Source organism: Pristiophorus japonicus, chromosome 2 (assembly GCF_044704955.1).
Source record: "Pristiophorus japonicus isolate sPriJap1 chromosome 2, sPriJap1.hap1, whole genome shotgun sequence".
Lineage (NCBI taxonomy): Eukaryota > Metazoa > Chordata > Chondrichthyes > Pristiophoridae > Pristiophorus > Pristiophorus japonicus.
In genome coordinates this window covers 7,783,661-7,806,916 of record NC_091978.1, presented here as the reverse complement: position 1 = coordinate 7,806,916, position 23,256 = coordinate 7,783,661, and the positions used below count along the sequence as shown (strand labels likewise).

The window sequence follows — 23,256 nt, the reverse complement described above, 5'->3', positions numbered from 1 at the left end:
TCTCTGAGAGCAAAGGGATTAATACCAATGCCTCTGCCCACATCCAAAGATGGGAGCGCACGCTGTCGGCATACAACAATGTAATTCGCCACAGACCGGGCACAGAGAACTGCGCAGATGCTCTCAGTCGGCTACCATTGCCCACCACCGGGGTGGAAATGGCACAGACAGCAGACTTGCTTATGGTCATGGAGGCATTTGAGAATGAGAAATCACCCGTTACGGCCCGCCAGATCAGGAGCTGGACCAGCCAGGATCCTTTACTGTCCCTGGTAAAAAAACTGTGTCCTCCATGGGAGCTGGTCCAGTGTCCCAGTGGAGATGCAGGAAGCGATTAAGCCATTCCACAGACGCAAAGATGAGCTGTCCCTGCAGGCGGACTGTCTCTTGTGGGGCAATCATGTGGTCTTGCCCAAGAAAGGCAGAGACACATTTATTGGGGAACTACACAGCACCCACCCAGGCATCGCGATGATGAAAGCCATAGCCAGATCCCACGTGTGGTGGCCGGGCATCGACTCAGATTTAGAGTCATGTGTACGCCAGTGCAACACTTGCTCTCAGTTGAGCAATGCACCCAGAGAGGCACCGCTAAGTTTATGATCCTGGCCATCCAAACCGTGGTCGAGGATCCATGTAGACGATGCAGGCCCATTCCTACGCAAAATGTTTTTTGTTGTCGTGGATGTTTACTCAAAGTGGATTGAATGTGCAATAATGTCTGTAAGCACGTTCACGGCCACCATTGAAAGTCTATGAGCTATGTTTGCCACGCACGGCCTGCCCGATGTCCTAGTCAGCGACAATGGGCCGTGCTTCACAAGTGCCAAATTCAAAGAGTTCATGACCCACAACGGGATCAAACATGTCACATCTGCGCCGTTCAAGCCCGCATCCAATGTCCAGGCAGAAAGGGCAGTTCAGACCATCAAGCAAAGCTTGAAACACATGTCGGAAGGCTCCCTACAGGCCCGGTTGTCCCGAGTACTGCTCAGCTACCGCACCAGACCCCACTCACTCACAGGGATTCCCCCAGCTGAGCTACTCATGAAAAGGGTGCTTAAAACAAGACTCTCTCTAGTCCACCATGATCTACATGATCACGTGGAGGACAAGCGGCATCAACAGAGTGTGTACCATGATCGCGCAAACTTGTCACGCAATATTGAGATCAACGATCCTGTGTTTGTGCTCATTATGGACATGGTCCCAAATGGCTCACTGGCACGGTCACAGCTAAAGAGGGGAGTCGGGTGTTTCAGGTCAAACAGACCAATGGACAAGCGCACAGAAAACACTTGGACCAAATTAAACTGCGGTTCACCAACAGCTGTGCACAACCTGAAGAAGACACCACCAACTTTGACCTTCCAATACACACACAAGTGGCAACTGACATCACAGTTGACCACGAAACAGAACCCATTATCCCCAGCAGCCCAGCAAGGCCGGCTGCCCAACAGCCCAGTGAGGAACTGACCAAACCACCCACACCAACATTTGTACCGAGATGATCGACAAGGGAACGCAAAGCCCCAGATCGTCTCATTTTGTAAATAAGTGTATTGTTGACTTCACGGGGGAGTGATGTTATGTATTTAATCCCTTGTAACCTGCATCACACCTGACCAACAGAGGGCCTACCTGTTGGAGTCCCAAGGGATCCCAGCATCCCTTGGGAGCACAGTATATAAGCAGGTCACCCACGAGGTAGCTGCACTCTGGAACTACAATAAAGGAGCTCAGGTCACACTTGCTCATTACACACAGTACTCGATCTGACCATTTATTATGAGTATAACAGCTCCCTCTACACTGTCCCATCAAACACTCCCAGAGCAGGTACAGCACGTGTTAGATACAGAGTAAAGCTCCCTCTACACTGTCCCATCAAACACTCCCAGGGCAGGTACAGCACGGGGTTAGATACAGAGTAAAATTCCCTCTACACTGTCCCATCAAACACTCCCAGGGCAGGTACAGCACGGGTTAGATACAGAGTAAAGCTCCCTCTGCACTGTCCCATCAAACACTCCCAGGGCAGGTACAGCACGGGTTAGATACAGAGTAAAGCTCCCTCTGCACTGTCCCATCAAACACTCCCAGGGCAGGTACAGCATGGGTTAGAGACATAGTAAAGCTCCCTCTGCACTGTTCCATCAAACACGGGAACAGGAGGCAGCCATTCAGCCCCTTGAGCTTGCTCCGTAATTCAATGATATCATGGCTGATCTGTAACGTTATTCCATATACCCGCCTTTGCCCCATATCAAAATCCATGACTCGGCCTTGGTCAACGTGGGCTATTTTCCATACCTCGGGAGCCTACTATCAGCAAGGGCAGACATTGATGACGAGGTCCAACACCGCCTCTAGTGCACCAGTGCAACCTTCGGTCGCCTGGGGGAGTGTCTGAAGAGCAGGACCTCAAATCTGGCACCAAGCTTGTAGTCTACAGAGCGGTAGTGATTCCTGCCCTCCTGTATGGCTCCGAGACATGGACCATATACAGTAGACACCTCAAAAACCTGAAGTACCACCACCAACGATGCCTCCGCAAGATCCTGCAAACCTTCTGGGAGGGCCGCGCCATGGATCTTGGTAACCGGGGGCCAGTGCTGTGAGGCAGGGTCAGGTTGGTGGAGGTCCTTTGTCTTACGGATGTTTAGTGTAAGACCCATGCTTTCGTACGCCTCGGTGAAGATGTTGACGATGACTTGGAGTCCAGCCTCTGAATCTGCACAGACGCAAGCGTCGTCCACGTACTGTAGTTCGACGCCAGAGGATGGGACGGTCTCGGATCCGGCCTGGAGACGACGAAGGTTGAACAGGTTCCCACTGGTTCTGTCATTTAGTTCCACTCCAGCGGGGAGCTTGTTGACTGTGAGGTGGAGCATTGTAGCGAGGAAGATCGAGAAGAGGGTTGGGGTGATGACGCAGCCCTCCTTGACCCCGATCCGGATGTGGATTGGGTCTGTGATGGATCCATTGGTCAGGCAACGGCCGCTCCATCATCCTTCCTAAGATGGCGGCCAGCGCCACGCCGCAAATCAGCGGAAATGTGGCGAGCGCCATTCTTTCCTCCAAACCGGCCACAACAGCCGGCGCTGAGATGCCAAGGTTCGAGGCCAAGGACTATTAGTGGAGAACAGTGTATAGAATCATAGAATGGTTACAGCACAGAAGGAGGCCATTCGGCCCATCGAGCCCGTGCCGGCTCTCTGCAAGAGCACTTCAGCCAGTCCCACTCCCCCGCCCTTTCCCCGTAGCCCCACAATATTTTTTCCTTCAGGTACTTATCCAATTCCCTTTTGAAAGCCATGATTGAGTCTGCCTCCACCACCCTCTCAGGCCGTGCATTCCAGATCCTAGCCACTCGCTGCGTAAGGAAGTTTTTCCTCATGTCGCCTTTGGTTCTTCTGTCAATCACCTTCAATCTGTGTCCTCTGGTTCTCGACCCTTCCACCAATGGGAACAGTTTCTCTCTCTCTACTCTGTCCAGACCCCTCATGATTTTGAACACCTCGATCAAATCTCCTCTCAACCTTCTCTGCTCTAAGGAGAACAACCCAGCTTCTCCGGTCTATCCACGTAAGTGAAGTAGAGGTGATTTTATGCCGGGGGCATGTCGTACCAAATGGGTTTTGTAGAGACGGGATAGTTTGAGCCCAGGTGTTGTAGAGAGGACATGTTTTAACGGGTTCTTTTGCAATGCTGTGCTCGATGGAAGTGATTACACTGCTTATCGCTGAGATAGAACCTCAGGGTGAGTCTGTGGATGTCATTGTGCATTTTGTTTCTCAGTGTTAGAGATTAGTTGATGTGGTGTTCACTGTGTTAAAATTAGCGTACACTCTATGTATGGTTGTGATCAACCACAGTGACAATGTCCAACCTCCTGGAGCTGAAATCCCGAAAGGCCCGGCCAACAATTCAGTACCAGAGGCAAGTTGCTTCTCACACAGTCCGTCGCCTGAGCTTGTCCAGATTATCAACAGCTTTAACATGTTGTGTCTTGAAGCCTCTCTACCTCAGCTTTCTACCTTTCACCCAGTACAACCGGAGCCGACACATTCTTTGCCCCTCTCATTAACCACAGATTTTCATTATTGAACATTAAAAACAGGCACAATGTCTTTCCAGCGATGGAACTTGTTATGTATGTAATAAAGGTACAAACTGAGCACTGTTTAACTGAACAAGGTACGACCTTGGGTCTGCTTTATTACTACCCAAAGTGCCTGACTCACAAAATGGCTGGCCTTTTATACCAGAGCAGCACCATGTGCGTGCTGCTCAGTGGCCTCCAACAATGACACCATCTGATGGCTACAAACAGCATGTACACACAAGACAGAACTCACCAAGGCTTCTTCGATAGCACCTCCCAAACCCATGACCTTCACTAAAGAAAGAGGAAAGAAAGACCCGCCTTTCGCGACTACTGGACGGCTCAAAGCACTTCACAGCCAATTAAGCACTTTTGGAGTGTAGTCACTTTTGTAATGCGGAAAACGCGGCAGCTGAGCTCCCAAAAACAGCAATGTGATAATGACCAGATAATCTGTTTTTGTTATGTTGATTGAGGGATAATTATTGGCCAGAACACCAGGGATAGCATCAAACAAGAAATTAGGGATGCGTGCGATAAAGGTACAGCAGTTATCATGGGATACTTTAATCTACATATAGATTGGGCTAACCAAACTGGTAGCAATGTGGTGGAGGAGGATTTCCTGGAGTGTATTAGGGATGGTTTTCCAGACCAATATGTCGAGGAACCAACTAGAGGGCTGGCCATCCTAGACTGGGTGATGTGTAATGAGAGAGAACTAATTAGCAATCTTGTTATGTGATCCCCTTGGGAAAGAGTGACCATAATATGGTAGAATTATTTATTAAGATGGAGAGTGACACAGTTAATTCAGAGACTAGGGTCCTGAACTTAAGGAAAGGTAACTTCGTGGTATGAGATGTGAATTGGATAGAATAGACTGGCGAATGATACTTAAAGGTGGATAGACAATGGCAAACATTTAAAGATTACATGGATGAACTTCAACAATTGTACATCCCTGTCTGGAGTAAAAATAAAACGGAGAAGGTGGCTCAACTGTGGGAAATTAAGGATAGTGTTAAATCCAAGGAAGAGGCATATAAATTGGCCAGAAAAAGCAGCAAACCTGAGGACTGGGAGAATGTTATGATTCAGCAGAGGAGGACAAAGGGTTTAAATTAGGAAGGGGAAAATAGAGTATGAGAGGAAGCTTGCTAGGAACATAAAAACTGACTGTAAAAGTTTCTATAGATATGTGAAGAGAAAACATTTAGTGAAAACAAACGTAGGTCCCTTGCAGTCAGATTCAGGTGAATTTATAATGGGGAACAAAGAAATGGCCGACCAGTTGAAAAAATACTTTGGTTCTGTTTTCACGAAGGAAGATACAAATAAGTTTCCGGAAATACTAGGGGACGGAGGGTCTAGTGAGGAGGAGGAACTGAAGGAAATCCTTATTAGGCAGGAAATTGTGTTAGGGAAATTGAAGGCCAATAAATCCCCGGGGCCTGATAGTCTGCATCCCAGAGTACTTAAGGAAGTGGCCATATAAATAGTGGATGCATTGGTGATCATTATACAACAGTCTATCGACTCGGGATCAGTTCCTATGGACTGGAGGGTAGCTAATGTAACACCACTTTTTAAGAAAGGAGGGAGAGAGAAAATGGGTAATTATAGACCGGTTAGCCTGACATCAGTAGTAGCGAAAATGTTGGAATCAATTATTAAAGATGAAATAGCAGCGCATTTGGAAAGCAGTGACAGGATCAGTCCAAGTCAGCATGGATTTATGAAAGGGAAATCATGCTTGACAAATCTTCTAGAATTTTTTGAGGATGTAACTAGTAGAGTGGACAAGGGAGAACCAGTGGATGTGGTGTATTTGGACTTTCAAAAGGCTTTTGACAAGTTCCTACACAAGAGATTAGTGTGCAACATTAAAGCATATGGTATTAGTGGTAATGTACTGATGTGGATAGAGAACTGGTTGGCAGACAGGAAGCAGAGAGTCGGGATAAACGGGTCCTTTTCAGAATGGCAGGCAGTGACTAGTAGGGTGCCGCAGGGCTCAGTGCTGGGACACCAGTTATTTACAATATACATTAATGATTTAGATGAAGGAATTGAGTGTAATATCTCCAAGTTTGCAGATGACACTAAGCTGGGTGGCAGTATGAGCTGTGAGGAGGATGCTAAGAGGCTGCAGGGTGACTTGGACAGGTTAGGCGAGTGGGCAAATGCATGGCAGATGCAGTATAATGTGGATAAATGTGAGGTTATCCACTTTGGTGGCAAAAACACGAAGGCAGAATATTATCTGAATGGTGGCAGATTAGAAAAAGCGGAGGTGCAACGAGACCTGGGTGTCATGGTTCATCAGTCATTGAAAGTTGGCATGCAGGTACAGCGGGCAGTGAAGAAGGCAAATGGTATTTTGGCCTTCATAGCTAGGGGATTTGAGTATAGGAGCAGGGAGATCTTACTGCAGTTGTACAGGGCCTTGGTGAGGCCTCACCTGGAATATTGTGTTCAGTTTTGGTCTCCTAATCTGAGGAAGGATGTTCTTGCTGTTGAGGGAGTGCAGCGAAAGGTTCACCAGACTGATACCTGGGATGGCAGGGCTGACATATGAGGAGAGACTGGATCGACTGGGCCTGTATTCACTGGAGTTTCGAAGGATGAGACGGGATCTCACAGAAACATAAAATTCTGACGGGACTGGACAGGTTAGATGCAGGAAGAATGTTCCCAATGTTGGGGATGTCCAGAACCAGGGGACACAGTCTTAGGATAAGGGGTAAGCCATTTAGGACTGAGATGAGGAGAAACTTCTTCACTCAGTGTTGTTAACTTGTGGAATTCCCTGCTGCAGAGAGTTGTTGAGGCCAGTTCATTGGATATATTCAAGAGGGAGTTAGATGTGGCCCTTACGGCTAAAGAGATCAAGGGGTATGGAGATAAAGCAGGAATGGGGTACTGAGGTGAATGATCAGCTATGATCTTATTGAATAGCGGTGCAGGCTCGAAGGGCCGAATGGCCTGCTCCTGCACCTATTTTCTATGTTTCTATGTTTCACCAGTACAGGTGCATTTTCTGTCGAAAATCCGGAGTTCCGGAATCCGGAATGTTTTGGATCCTGACGACCTCGGGGTCCTGTCCGAACAGCTCTTCTGTGACGGGGCCCACCCGAGCAGCCGTTCGGCGGGGACCCCCCGAACAGCTCCTCCGTGACGGGGCCCACCCGAGCAACCCCTCCGCGACAGGGCCCACCCGAACAGGTCCTCCGTGATGGGGCCCACCCGAACAGCCCCTCGGCGGGGACCCCCCCCTTCCTCCTTTCTAAGGATAAGGTGTAAGCCATTTACATAAACATAGATGCATAGAAAATAGGTGCAGGAGTAGACCGTTCCGCCCTTCGAGCCTGCATCGCCATTCAAGAAGATCATGGCTGATCATTCCCTCAGTATCCCTTTCCTGCTTTCTCTCCATACCCCTTGATCCCTTTAGCCGTAAGGGCCATATCTAACTCCCTCTTGAATATATCCAATGAACTGGCATCAACAACTCTCTGCGGCAGGGAATTCCACAGGTTAACAACTCTCCGAGTGAAGAAGTTTCTCCTCATCTCAGTCCTAAATGGCTTACCCCTTATCCTAAGTCTGTGTACCCTTGTTCTGGACATCCTCAACTCAGGAACATTCTACCCACATCTAACCTGTCCAGTACCGTCAAAATCTTATACGTTTCTATGAGATCCCCTCTCATCCTTCTAAACTCCAATGTATAAAGGCCCAGTTGATCCAGTCTCTCCTCATATATCTGCCCTGCCATGCCGGGAATCAATCTGGTGAACCTTTGCTGCACTCCCTCAATAGCAAGAATGTCCCTCCTCAGATTAGGAGACCAAAACTGAACACAATATTCCAGGTGAGGCCTCACCAAGGCCCTGTACAATTGCAGTAAGACCTCCCTGCTCCTATACTCAAATTCCCTAGCTATGAAGGCCAACATACCATTTGCCTTCTTCACCGCCTGCTGTACCTGTATGCCAACTTTCAATGACTGAGGACTGATTTAGGACTGAGATGAGGAGAAACATCTTCACTCAGAGAGTTGTTAACCTATGGAATTCTCTACCGCAGAGAGTTGTTGATGCCAGTCCATTGGATATATTCAAGAGGGAGTTAGATATGGCCCTTACGGTTAAAGAGATCAAGGGGTATGGAGAGAAGGCAGGAAGGTGGTACTGAGGAGAATGATCAGCCATGGTCTTATTCAATGGTGATGCAGGCTCGAAGGGCCGAATGGCCTACACCTGCACCTATTTTCTATGTTTCAATGTTTCTGTAACTCCTCCTGCTCTTCTTTGAAAGGCAAGAGTTAATTTGGGACAGTCAGCATGGATTTGTTTAGGGAAGATCGTGTTTGACTAACCTGATTTAATTTTTTCAGAAGGTAACCAAGAGGACTGATGAGAGTAGTGCGTATGATGTAGTGTATATGGACTTTAGCAAAGCTTTTGATAGGGTTCCACATGGTAGACTGGTCATGAAGGTTAAAGCCCATGGGATCCAGGTCAAAGTGGCAAGTTGGATCCAAAATTGGCTTGGAGGTAGGAAGCAAAGGGTAATGGTTGATGGATGTTTTTGTGACTGGAAGGATGTTTCCAGTGTAGTTCCTCAGGGCTCAGTACTGGGTCCCTTGCTTTTTGTGGTATATATCAATGGTTTAGATTTCAATATAGGGAGGTTGATTAAGAAGTTTGCAGATGACACTAAAATTAGCTGTGTAGTTGATAATGAAGAGGAATGTCGGAGGATATCAATCTACTGGTCAGGTGGGCAGAACAGCGGCCAATAGAATTTAATTCAGAGAAATGTGTGGTAATGCACTTTGGGAGGGCTAATAAGGAAAGGGTATACACATTAAGCGGTAGGCCACTTAATAGTGTAGATGAACAAAGGGACCTTGGAGTGCTTGTCCACAGATCGCTGAAAATTGCAGGCCAGGTGGATAAGGTGGTTAAGAAGGCATACGGAATGCTTGCCTTTATTGGCCAAGGCATAGAATATAAGAGCAGGGAGGTTATGCTTAAATTGTATAATACTTTGGTTCGGCCACAGCTGGAGTACTGCGTGCAGTTCTGGTCGCCGTATTATAGGAAGGACGTGATTGCACTAGAGAGGGTGCAGAGGAGATTTACTAGGATGCTGCCTGGAATGTTATGAGGACAAATTGGATAGGCTGGGTTTGTTTTCAAAGGAGGTTGAGAGGGGACCTCATTGAGGTGTACAAAATATTGAGGAGCCTGGATATAGTGGATAGCAGGGGCCTATTTCCATTGGTGGAGGGGTCTATTACGAGGGGGCATAGTTTTAAGGTGGTTGGTGGAAGGTTTAGAGGGATTTGAGGGGGGGACTTCTTTATGTAGAGGGTTGTGGAGATCTGCAACTCACTGCCTGGAAAAGTGGTGGATGCAGAAACCCTCACCACTTTTAAGAGATGGTTGGATGGGCACTTAAAGTGCAGTAATCTGCAGGGTTACGGACCTAGGGCTGGTAATTGGGATTAGACGGGATAACCTTTTGTTGGCCAGCGCAGATATAATGGCAAGTACTGCAGGGATCGAATACGGCCAGGGTGATCTCTTGGACTAGTTTTGATCGCCTGGATGGGTTGGAGAGGAATTTTCCCAGATTTTTTCTCCCTCAATTGGCCTGGATTTTTATCTGGTTTTTGCCTCTCCCAGGAGATCACATGGCTCCGGTTGGGGTGGAATATAGATGTTTTTAATATAAAAGGTGTCGCAGTTGTGTGAGGGAGACTGGTTGGGCTCTTTGCCTTTCTGTCATTGTTCATAGGTTTATATGTAACCTTCAGGGCTGCTGACCGAGGGCCGTGCGGCTCTTTGTCAGCCGGCATGGACACGATGGGCCGAAATGGACTCCTTCTACACTGTAAATTTCTATGTTTCTATGAAACAGTGCCATGGGATCTTTTGCATCCAACTGAGAGAGTAGACGCGACCTCGGTTTAACATCTCATCCGATAGATAATCAAGAAGTACAAGGGCAGCAGGCGCATGGGAACACCATCACCTCTGTTATGTCTGTAACGCACTTATGAATGACTCCACGAGGCAATGTGTTGAACTCAAACTGTGGTGACCTTGGTCCTTTATTCGTAACTCCAGAGTGAGGCACAAGCATGGTGGGCAGCCTTTTTTACTGGGCCCTGCACACCTATGCAGGTGACCCTCAAGTCTTCCACCAGAGCCTCTGCCACAGGGGCAGTAAACCCCGGTCTCCACCAGTTGCACCCTCTAGTGGTGCCAGCATAGTATATACACAGTGTAAATCTTATTGATAGCACATCAGGTAACAAGTCGCCATCTTATGCAACTATACAGTGACTACACAGAGAGTATATCTATAGTCTGCATATATAACCTGCACATTCCCCTCCAAGTCACACACCATCCTGACTTGGAAATATATTGGCCATTCCTTCATCGTCACTGGATCAAAATCCTGGAACTCCCTCCCTAACAGCACTGTGGGAGCACCTTCACCACACGGACTGCAGTGGTTCAAGAAGGCGGCTCATCACCACCTTCTCAAGGGGCGATTAGGGATGGGCAAGAAATGTCAGTGATGCCCACATTCCAAAATGAATGACAAAAATTGTCATGTTGTTTCACTGGGCTGCTCTCTGTCGCAGGTAGTTCAAAGCGACATACCGCACACGCGCACAGACATAATGCTCAAAATACTGAGACAGCTTTAAAAAGCCACAGGTGGCCTGTGAGACGCCCTACCTGTTCCTTCCCATTGTCTCATGGTCCTTAACGATAATATGGATCTCAGAGCTTGCATCCAGCGGAGCTCCTTTCAAATCCCATTCAAACCCCTGTGTGCGACAAACAACCGTGATTAGAGGCATGATGGGGCAGATATTCGGCTCCTTCCCGCTCCGTTTCTCGCCCCGGAGAGGCGGCAATGGCGGCGGTGAGGTGTTCTGGACGGGCGCTCAGCCTCCAGCGCCCCGCAGCGATCCTTGGGTCCGGTTTTGCAGCAGTGCATGTCCACGCCGGCCGACCAAGAGCTATCCCAGCCTAATCCCACTTTCCAGCTCTGGGTCCGTAGCCCTGTAGGTTACGGCACTTCAAGTGCACATCCAACTACCACCCTTTCAGGCAGTGAGTTCCAGACCCCCACCACCCTCTGGGTGAAGAAAGTTCTCCACAAATCCCCTCTAAACCTCCCCACAATTACTTTAAATCTCTGCCCCTAAGTATCCGCCTTATGGTTCCTCTCTCAAACCATTTTTCTTGATAACCTGACTTAATATTCTTAAAATGAAATTATCTTAAATTAAATGTTAATAAAAGGAGTTAGATGTAGTCCTTACTACTCGGGGGATCAAGGGGTATGGCGAGAAAGCAGGAATGGGGTACTGAAGTTACATGTTCAGCCATGAACTCATTGAATGGCGGTGCAGGCTCGAAGGGCCGAATGGCCTGCTCCTGCACTTATTTTCTATGTCTATGTTTTCAATGTTTTAAGATCATTGACAAAAGAACCAGAGAGGAGATGGAAGCAGATTGAATCCTAACTTTCAAAAGGGGATTGGATAAATAGTTGAAAAAGGATAAATTTGCAGGGCTGTGCGGAAAGAGCAGGGGGAATGGGACTAATTGGATGAACTCGACCACAATTGGCACAGGCATGGGTACAGTAACATAGTGGTTATGTGACTGGGCTAGTTAATCCAGAGGCCTGGACTAATGATCTGGAGACGTGAGTTAAAATCCCACCACGGCAGCTGGGGAATTTAAATTCAGTTAAATAAATAAAACTGGGATTTAAAAAACAAAATCTAGTATAAATAATGGTGACCACACAACTACTGGATTATTGTAAAAAAACCCATCTGGTTGTCCTTTAGGGACGGAAATCTGCTGCCCTTACCCGGTCTGGCCTATATGTGACTCCAGACCCACAGCAAGGTGGTTGGCTCTTGATTTACCTCTAAAATGGCCCAAGCAGGCCACTCGGTTGTACCAAACCACTGTGACAAAGTCAGCACTGTGGGAGCACCTTCACCACACGGACTGCAGCGGCTCAAGAAGGCGGCTCACCACCACCTTCTCAAGGGCAATGAGGGATGGGCAATAAATGCTGGCCTTGCCAGCGATGCCCACATTCTGTAAACGAATAAATAGCTATTAAAAATAGCCTCATTCTATGCAGTATGGTTCTATGCCTGTAGCTTGACCAGAGTCTTCACTAAGCCTGGAGGAGAGCAGAATATTTACAGCTTTCTTACCTCATTCCACACAGGGTTTAAGTTATTCTTAATCACTTTGGTCTTCTTCTTTACCCCTGAAATGGAAAAATATGAGTCTTTCAGCTCGAGCACAGAACACAAGAGAAATTAGTTTCTTCAGTTATGTGGATAGACGGGAGAAGCTGGGGTTGTCCTCCTTAGAGCAGAGAAGGTTGAGAGGAGATTTAATAGCGATGTTCAAAACCATGAAGGGCTTTAATAGAGTAAATAAGGAAAAACTGTTTCCAGTGGCAGGAGGGTCAGTAACCAGAGGACACAGATTTAAAGAAATTGGCTGGAAATTGTAATGTATTTGCTTCATGCGTTCTTTGCTTAAGAATTCATAGCAACATATCGCTATTAAGAACTAGTTTGTTTATTAACAAAGGTTTAACAATCACACTACACATTACCAGTTCATCCACTAGGCTCACAACTGCAAACCTCATCGTGTAACGTAAGAATTAGGAGCAGGAGTAGGCCATTTGGCCCCTCGAGCCTGCTCCGCCATTCAATAAGATCATGGCTGATCTTCTACCTCAACTCCACTTTCCTGCACTATCCCCATATCCCTTGATTCCCTTAACATCCAAAAATCTATCGATCTCTGTCTTAAATATACTCAAAGACTGAGCCTCCACAGCCCATTGGGGGTAGACAATTCCAGAGATTCACCACCCTCTGAGCGATGAAATTTCTCCTCATCTCAGTCCTAACTGGCCGACCCCTTATTCTGAGACTGTGATCCCTGGTGCTAGTCTCCTCAGCCAAAGGAAACATCCTCCCTGCATCTACACTATCAAGACCTGTAAGAATTTTGGCTCAACTGGCTGGGGTTTTATTGAGTCTTGTGAACATCACGTGACTGGCTAAACCACTCACAATGCAACGGCTCTACAACTATTTTTGTTGTAAACTAATAATCAAGTGCCCCCTGATTAAAGGGTGGGGGCACACTCCAAAAACTTTTCAAGTGTCCCCTTGTTTTTTTGGGGGCGGGCACTAAGAACACAAATTATACAAGTGCCCCCTGGTTAAAAGGGGGGCCACTAAAACCGACACAATAAACAAATTAAATTTTGGACATTAAATCAAGTCAACATTGGGTTGCCGGGGGTGATGATACACTCCAGTCCCTCCGGCGCCCAGCTCTCGCGGAAGGCCGCGAGCGTACCGGTGGACACCACGTGCTCCATCTCCAGGGGCACCCTGGCTCAGATGTAACAAACTTCTGAGCATACTCACAGGTGCATACATTACACTGGCAAAAATGCCGGAGGGAAGATGAAGAGAATTTTTTTATACACAGCGAGTGGTTATGATCTGGAATGTGCTGCCTGAAAGGGCGGTGGGAGCAGATTTCATAGAAACTTTCAAAAGTGAATTGGGTAAATACTTGAAAAGAAAAATTTTGCAGGGCTATGGGGAAAGAGCAGGGGGAGTGGGACTAATTCGATCGCTCTTTCAAAGAGCCGGCACAGGCACGATGGGCCAAATGGCCTCCTTCTATGCTACATGATTCTATGATTTATTACATAGAATGTAAAGCACAGAAACAGGCCATTGAGCCAACCTGGTCTGTGCCGGTTTCTAAGCTCCACACGAGCCTCCTCCCACTCTCATTACCTCTTGTCACCCTGCTCTCTTATTCCTTCTCTCCCCTTCTCACCCAAGGTCAATTTTTGTTAAATCTAAATAAAGAAAAATAACATGTATATAGCACCTTTCACATCCGCGGGACATCCCAAAATGCTTCACAGTCAACTAAGTACTTTTAACGCGTCGTCACTTTTCGGTTGACAAATATGGGCATAGAAAGATCCCACAAACAACGCTAAGATCAATGACCAGTTAAGATGAACGCGGAAGCCCAGAAAGCAGGAGGCGGGAAAAGAAAATGGTGAGCACCAATTCCCGGGGTTCTCCTGATCTCCTGCTTGAACTTCAGCAGGAGTTCAGATGATTTCCTGGATAAAGGTCACGAACAGACAATCACAAAACAACTTGCATTTAAGTAGCACCTTTAAACTAATAAAAATCCAGGAGAATAGTTTTACTGTTCATCTGTGTCCCTGTACACTAATCCCTGTACCCAGCTGGATCCCTGTACACTAATTTCCATTCCCAGTGTCCCCTGTACACTAATCCCTTGTGTTCCTTGTTATGAGCAATAGGAATTAACTTCAGGTAAAGAATCCTTAACTAGATTGATTCCTGGGATGCGTGGGTTGTCCTATGAGGAGAGGTTGAGCAGATTGGGCCTGTACTCTCTGGAGTTTAGAAGAATGAGAGGCGATCTCATTGAAACGTGTAAGATTCTGAAGGGGATTGACAGGGTAGATGCAGGGAGGTTGTTTCCCCCTGGCTGGGGAGTCTAGAACCAGGGATCACAGTCTCAGGATAAGGGGTCGGCCATTTAATACTGAGATGAGGAGAAATTTCTTCACTCAGAGGGTTGTGAATCTTTGGAATACCCCAGAGGGCTGTGCATGCTCAGTCGATGAGTATATTCAAGGCTGAGATCGATAGATTTTTGGTATTCTAGGGGAATCAAGGGATATGGGGATCGGGCAGGAAAGTGGAGTTAATGTAGAAGATCAGCCATAATATTATTGAATGGCGGAGCAGGCTCGAGGGGGAGTATGGTCTACTCCTACTCCTATTTCTTATATTCTTACAGCAAGTCTGATTGATACACAGGAACATCAGACCAGGAGGAGGCCATTCAGCCCCTCGAGCCTGTTCCGTCATTCAATGAGATCGTGGCTGATCTGCCACCTAACTCCATCTACCCGCCTTTGGCCCATGCCTTTGGTTAACAAAAAGCTATCAATCTCAAATTTTAAATTAACCATTGACCTAGTATCAATTACCGTTTGTGGAAGAGAATTCCAAACTTCTGCTACCATTTTCATGTAGACGTGTTTCCTAACTTCACTCCTGAAAGGCCGGGCTCTAATTTTTAGACTATGCCCGCTAGTCCTAGAATCCTCAACCAGTAGAAATAGTTTCTCTCTATCTACCCTATCAGTTCCCCTTAATATCTTGAAAAACCCTGAAGCTTCAAAATTCCAGGGAATACAACGCTAGTTTGTGTAGTCTATCCTCTTAACTTAGCCCTTGATATCTGGGTATCATTCCAGTAAACCTACACTGCACTCCCTCCAAGGCCAATATAACATAAGAACATAAGAAATAGGAGCAGGTGTCGGCCATACGGCCTCTCGAACCTGCTCCGCCATTCAATACGATCATGGCTGATCCGATCATGGACTCAGCTCCACTTCCCTGCCTGCTCCCCATAACCCCTTATCGTTTAAGAAACTGTTTCTTTCTGTCTTAAATCTATTCAATGTCCCGGCTTCCACAGCTCTATGAGGCAGCGAATTCCACAGATTTACAACCCTCAGAGAACAAATTTCGCCTCATATCAGTTTTAAATGGGCGGCCCCTTATTCTAAGATCATGCCCTCTAGTTCTAGTCTCCACCATCAGTGGAAACATCCTCTCTGCATCCACCTTGTCAAGCCCCCTCATAATCTTATACGTTTCGATAAGATCACCTCTCATTCTTCTGAATTCCAATGAGTAGAGGCCCAACCTCCTCAACTTTTCCTCATAAGTCAACCCCCTCATCTCCGGAATCAACCTAGTGAACCTTCTCTGAACTGCCTCCAAAGCAAGTATATCCTTTCGTAAATATGGAAACCAAAATTGCATGCAATATTCCAGGTGTGGCCTCACTAATACCTTATATAGCTGTAGTAAGACTTCCCTGCTTTTATACTCCATTCCCTTTGCAATTAAGGCCAATATACCATTGGCTTTCCTGATCACTTACTGTACCTGCATACTATCCTTTTACATTTCATACACAAGTACCCCTAGGTCCCGCTGTACTGCGGCACTTTGCAATCTTTCTCCATTTAAATAATAACTTGCGCTTTGATTTTTTTTCTGCCAAAGTGCATGACCTCACACTTTCCAACATTATACTCCATCTGCCAAATTTTTGCCAACTCACTTAGCCTGTCTATGTCCTTTTGCAGATTTTTTGTGTTCTCCTCACACATTGCTTTTCCTCCCATTTTTGTATCGTCAGCAAACTTGGCTACGTTACACTCGGTCCCTTCTTCCAAGTCGTTAATATAGATTGTAAATAGTTGGGGTCCCAGCACTGATCCCTGCGGCACCCCACTAGTTACTGGTTTCCAACCTAAGGTGTGGGGCCCAGAACTGCTCACAGTGCTCCAGGTGTGATCTAACCAGGGTTTTGTACGGCTGCAGCATAACTTCTACCCGCTTTGTATTCTAGTCCTCTAGATATGAAGGTCAGCATTCCATTGACCTTTTTCATTATTTTCTGTACCTATTCATGGCATTTTAATGATCTGTACATGGATCCTTAAGTCTCTTTGGATCTCCACTGCTTCTAACTTTCACCACTTAGAAAGTAGTCTGATCTATCCTTTTTAGGTTCAAAGTGGATGACCTCACACTTGCCTATATTGAATATTGAAATCCATTTGCCACAGCTTTGCCTGCCCATTCACTTAATCTATTAATATCTCTTTGTAATGACTTCTGTCTACGCAGCTGACGATGTGTCATCGGTAAACTTAGATATGTAGCTCTAAATCATCATCGAAGTTGTTAATAGATACGGTGAATAGCTGAGGCCCCAACACAGATCCTTGCAGGACCCCACTGATCACATGTAGCCAATCAGAGTATACATACTCACTGTCTCCTGTCACTCAGCCAATGACTGAACCAGCTCAATAACTGCCCAAAATTCCATGAGCTTGAACTTTAGCTAACAGTTGGTTATGAGGGACTTTATCGAATGCCTTCTGGAAGTCCACATAAATAACATCCGTAGACATTCCCCTCTCCACTACTTTAGTCACCTCCTCAAAAAATTCAATCAGGTTTGTCAGGCATTACCGACCTTTACAAATCCGTGCTGGCTCGGTCTGGTCAACTGAGAATTTCCAAGCCGTTCAGTCACTTTGTCCTTAATTAACTTGAGTTATTCCCTGACAACAGATGTTAGGCTGACTGGTCAAGAATTTCCTGGTTTCCCTCTCTCGCCATTCTTAAATAGTGGAGTGACATTGGCAATTTTTTAATCCAAAGGAACGGTTCGTGAATCAAGTAACTTTGGAAGATCATAGTTACGGCATCTGCAATGATCTCACCGACTTACTTTAAAACCCGGGGTTGGAAACCATTTGGGGATTTGTCACTCTGTAGTGCCATTATTTTCTTAATTACTGTTGATTTGTTTACATTAATTATGGTGAGTCCCCGTACCTGATTCAGAATTAGTTTACTTGGAGCATACGGCACACTATCCTCTTCCGCTACTGTAAATACTGATGTAAAGTAAAGGAGCAGAGAGGAGCGAGGTCCCGACCCAGGAGCAGAACAAGGCCGAGATCCAAGAGCAGAGAGGAGTGAAGTCAGGACTCAGGAGCAAAGTCGGGACCCAGGGGTGGAGAGAAACATAGAAACATAGAAAATAGGTGCAGGAGTAGGCCATTCGGCCCTTCGAGCCTGCACCACCATTCAATAAGATCATGGCTGATCATTCCCTCAGTATCCCTTTTCTGCTTTCTCTCCATACCCCTGGATCCCCTTAGCCGTAAGGGCCATATCTAACTCCCTCTTGAATATATCCAATGAACTGGCATCAACAACTCTCTGCGGCAGGGAATTCCACAGGTTAATAACTCTCTGAGTGAAGAAGTTTCTCCTCATCTCAGTCCTAAATGGCCTACCCCTTATCCTAAGACTGTGTCCCCTGGTTCTGGACTTCCCCAACATCGGGAACATTCTATCCGCATCTAACCTGTCCAGTCCCATCAGAATCCTATATGTTTCTATGAGATCCCCTCTCATCCTTCTAAACTCCAGTGAATACAGGCCCAGTCGATCCAGTCTCTCCTCATATGTCAGTCCTGCCATCCCGGGAATCAGTCTGGTGAACCTTCGCTACACTCCCTCAATAGCAAGAACGTCCTTCCTCAGATTAGGAGATCAAAACTGAACACAATATTCCAGGTGAGGCCTCACCAAGGCCCTGTACAACTGCAGTAAGACCTCCCTGCTCCAACACTCAAATCCCCTAGCTATGAAGGCCAACATACCATTTGCCTTCCTCACCATCTGCTGTACCTGTATGCCAACTTTCAATGACTGATGAACCATGACACCCAGGTCTTATTGCACCTCCCTTTTTTTTAATCTGCCGCCATTCAGATAATATTCTGTCTTCGCGTTTTTGCCCTCAAAGTAGATAATCTCCCATTTATCCACATTATACTGCATCTGCCATGCATTTGCCCACTCACCTAACCTGTCCAAGTCACCCTGCAGCCTCTTAGCATCCCCCTCACAGCTCACACTGCCACCCAGTTTAGTGTCATCTGCAAACTTGGAGATATTACACTCAATTCCAACATCCAAATCATTGATGTATATTGTAAAGAGCTGGGGTCCCAGCACTGAGCCCTGCGGTACTCCACTAGTCACTGCCTGCCATTTTGAAAAGGACCCGTTTATCCCGACTCTCTGCTTCCTGTCTGCCAACCAGTTCTCTATCCACATCAGTACATTACCCCCAATACCATGTGCTTTAATTTTGCACACCAATCTCTTGTGTGGGACCTTGTCAAAAAGCCTTTTGAAAGTCCAAATACACCACATCCACTGGTTCTCCCTTGTCCACTCTACTAGTTACATCATCAAAAAATTCCAGAAGATTTGTCAAGCATGATTTCCGTTTCATAAATCCATGCTGACTTGGACCGATCCTGTCACTGCTTTCCAAATGCGCTGCTATTTCATCCTTAAAAATTGATTCCAACATTTTCGCCACTACTGATGTCAGGCTAACCGGTCTATAATTACCCGCTTTCTCTCTCCCTCCCTTTTTAAAAAGTGGTGTTACATTAACTACCCTCCAGTCCATAGGAACTGATCCAGAGTCGATAGACTGTTGGAAAATGATCACCAATGCATCAAGGGATGCAGACTATCAGGCCCCAGGGATTTATCAGCCTTCAATCCCATCAATTTTCCTAACACAATTTACCGCCTAATAAGGATATCCTTCAGTTCCTCCTTCTCACTAGACACTCGGTCCCCTAGTACTTCCGGAAGGTTATTTGTGTCTTCCTTCGTGAAGACAGAACCAAAGTATTTGTTCAATTGGTCTGCCATTTCTTTGTTCCCCATTATAAATTCACCTGAATCTGACTGCAAGGGATCTACATTTGTCTTCACTAATCTTTTTCTCTTCACATATCAATAGAAGCTTTTGCAGTCAGGTTTTATGTTCCCGGGCAAGCTTCTTCTCGTACTCTATTTTCCCCCTCTTAATTAAACCCTTTGTCCTCCTCTGCTGAATTCTAAATTTCTCCCAGTCCTCAGTTTTGTTGCTTTTTCTGGCCAATTTATATGCCTCTTCCTTGGATTTAACACTATCCTTAATGTCCCTTGTTAACTACAGTTGAGCCACCTTCCCCATTTTATTTTTACTCCAGACAGGGATGTACAATTGTTGAAGTTCATCCATGTGATCTTTAAATGTTTGCCATTGCCTATCCACTGTCAACCCTTTAAGTATTATTTGCCAGTTTATTCTAGCAAATTCACGCCTCAAACCATCGAAGTTACCTTTCCTTTAGTTCAGGGCCCTAGTTTCTGAATTAACTGTGTCATTCTCCATCTTAATAAAGAATTCTACCATATTATGGTCACTCTTCCCCAAGGGGCCTCGCACAACAAGATTGCTAATTAGTCCTTTCTCATTACACATCACCCAGTCTAGGATGGCCAGCTCCCTAGTTGGTTCCTCGACATATTGGTCCAGAAAACCATCCCTAATACACTCCAGGAAATCCTCCTCCACCGCATTGCTCCCAGTTTGGCTAGTCCAATCAATATGTAGATTAAAGTCACCCATGATAACTGCTGTACCTTTATTGCATGCATCCCTAATTTCTTGTTTGATGCTGTCCCCAACATTACTACTACTGTTTGGTGGTCTGCACACAACTCCCACTAGCGTTTTCTGTCCCTTGGTAGTCCGTAACGAGGTCGGGACCCAGGAGCGAGGTCAGGACCCAGGAGCGAGGTCGGGACCCAGGAGAGGAGCGAGGTCGGGACCCAGGGGCGGAGAGGAGCGAGGTCGGGATCCAGGAGCGAGGTCGGGACCCAGGAGTGAGTTCGGGACCCAGGAGTGAGGTCGAGGCCCAGGGAAGACGCAGCATGGACCAATAGCGAGGTCTTGAGTCCTACACTGCGTTCTATGAAACCCAGGGAGCGAGGACAAGAGGAGTAAGCATGTGTGTATGTACTAGGCCCACGCAGCGGAACCTGCTCTCCAGTTGTCTTGGGTCCAGTCAATGACCCTGTATTTGTACTCAACTATGGACATGGTCCCAAATGGCTTGCTGGCACAGTCGTTTCCAAAGAAGGGAGTAGGGTGTTTCAGGTCAAACTGGCCAATGGACTAACGTGCAGAAAGCATTTGGACCAAACCAAATTGCGATTCACAAACAGCCATGAGAAACCCAAAGAGGACACCACCAACTTCGACCCTCCAACACACACACAAGTGGCAACCGACATCACAGTTGACCACGAAGCTGAACTCACCATCCCCAGCAGCCCAGGAAGAACCAACCAACTCACCCACATCTGCACTTGTACCGAGACGATCGACAAGGGAGCGAAAAGCCCCAGATCGTCTCACCCTGTAAATAAGTGTACTATTGACTTTGGGAGGGAGTGATGTTATGTATGTAACCCTAGGCAATCTGTATCATCCCACCAACAGAGAGCCTACCTGTTGGAGTCCCAAGGGATCCCAGCATCCCTTGGGAACGCTATATATAAGCAGGCCTCCCACACTGTACCAATACTCTGGAGTTTAATTAAAGGAGCTAAGATCACACTTACTCACTGTCTATAGTACTCAGTTGTATCACTTTATTGTGAGCGTAACATGCGCCACGACAGGAGCTGACGACTGTTGGACAGACCACCGCCTAATCCATTTGGTGATGTCCATCAATGTAGCCTCAAAACAGCGACGGCAACAGAAATTATGCCACAGGAAAATCAACGCTGGAGCACTCAAAGACCTTGCTCAGAAAGCCCTATTCAGCCTGCGCCTCACAACCTTCCATACCTCGTTAACCTATTGTCAAGAAAGGCAGACGTCGGTGGCGAAGTTCAACACCGCCTTCAGTGCGCCAGTGCAGCCTTCGGTCACCTGAGGAAGAGAGTGTTTGAAGAACAGGACCTCAAACCCAGCACCAAGCTCATGGTCTACAGAGCAGTGGTGATACCCGCCCTCCTATATGCCTCAGACACATGGACTATGTACAGCAGGCACCTCAAAGCACTGGAGAAATACCACCAGCGCTGCCTCCGCAAGATCCTGCAAATCCATTGGCAGGACAGACGCACCAACGTCAGTGTTCTCGCTCAGGGCAACATCCCCAGCATCGAAGCACTGACCACACTCGACCAGCTCCGCTGGACAAGCCACATCGACCGTATCCCCGATACTGGACTCCCAATACAAGCACTCTACTCAGAGCTCCGACACGGCAAGCGAGCCCCAGGTGGGCAGAGGAAATGCTTCAAGGACACCTTCTTGGCCTTGCTAATAAGGTGCAACATTCCCACCAACATCTGGGAATCCCTGGCCCAAGACTGCTCAAAATGGAGGATAAGCATCTGGGAAGGCGGCGAACATTTCGACTCACTTCGCCGGGAGCACGTGGAAGCCAAGCGTAAATAGCGGAAGGAGCGTGCGGCAAACCAGACTCCCCACCCATCCTTTCCTCCAATCACTGTCTGTCCCACCTGTGACAGAGACTGTAGGTCCCGCATTGGACTGTACAGTCACCTGAGAACTCATATTCGTGCGGAAGCAAGTCATCCTCGACTCCGAGGGACTGCCTAAGAAGATTTAATATGTTCACCATTTCCTTATTTTCATTAATAATACCACTGTTATCAGTTGTTAAGGGGCCCACTTTCCTCTTTTTCCAAATATAATTGTAAAAGTATTGTGTGTTGATTTTGTAATCCCTTGCAAGTTCCTTTTCATATTCTCTTTTTGTGGCCCTTATTATCCATTTTGCCACCCTTTCCTGTTCTTTGTATCATTCCCATTCATCAGGATCTGTGCTATTGTTTGCAATCTTGTACATTTTATCTTTTAGTTTACACTGTACCATACCACTTTAGTCGTCCATGGCTGTTTTTGTTGGCAAGTGGAGCTCTTGTCCCTCAGGGGTCTAAACTGGTTTTGCGTCACAGTAAATTATTTTTTGAACAGCGCCCACTGATCGATTGGCCCATTAGCAGATTTGTTCCTGTGGACATTCTCTGTCTCATCCTGTTGAAGTCGGCCTCATGCAAGTCTAGAATCTTTTGGCATTTCTCCCTTTCATAACACAACGTTCAACTCGATCATGTTATGATCGCTATTGGATAAATGTTCACGCACAGTTAGGCTGTTAACTAAATCTGGCTCATTGCTCATTACTGTTATATCTTCAGTACAACTCACAAACACACACACAGCCTTAAGATGGCAAAACACTCCGGAACTCTCGTCAGGTGACCTGTTCCCTTTTTATTTGTACATTGCACTGGCTGCAGTGCCACAGTAGTCCACAGGTGGAGCTATATATATTGCACTTCTCCCTCCTTATTGAAGAAGTAATTATAACAAAACAATCATCATATATAACTTGCATGGTTATACATAACAAAAGATATGGACTTATTTTGCCATATTTACAAATCAAGCTTAACCACTTGTTTTTTGTTTCGAAGA

At 46.5% G+C, this 23,256-nt stretch overlaps 1 protein-coding gene across 1 annotated transcript in view; it reads right to left on the bottom strand.

Moving 5' to 3' along the window:
* The window catches only part of LOC139228386 (dysferlin-like), a 254,499-nt gene that overhangs the window by 130,064 nt on the left and 101,179 nt on the right, over positions 1 to 23,256 (bottom strand). The window contains exons 2-3 of the mRNA XM_070859520.1: positions 12,390 to 12,445; positions 10,879 to 10,970 (exon numbers count right to left, since the gene is read on the bottom strand). Coding sequence (XP_070715621.1) covers positions 10,879 to 10,970; positions 12,390 to 12,445 — 148 coding nt within the window. The remainder of the gene's footprint in view (positions 1 to 10,878; positions 10,971 to 12,389; positions 12,446 to 23,256) is intronic.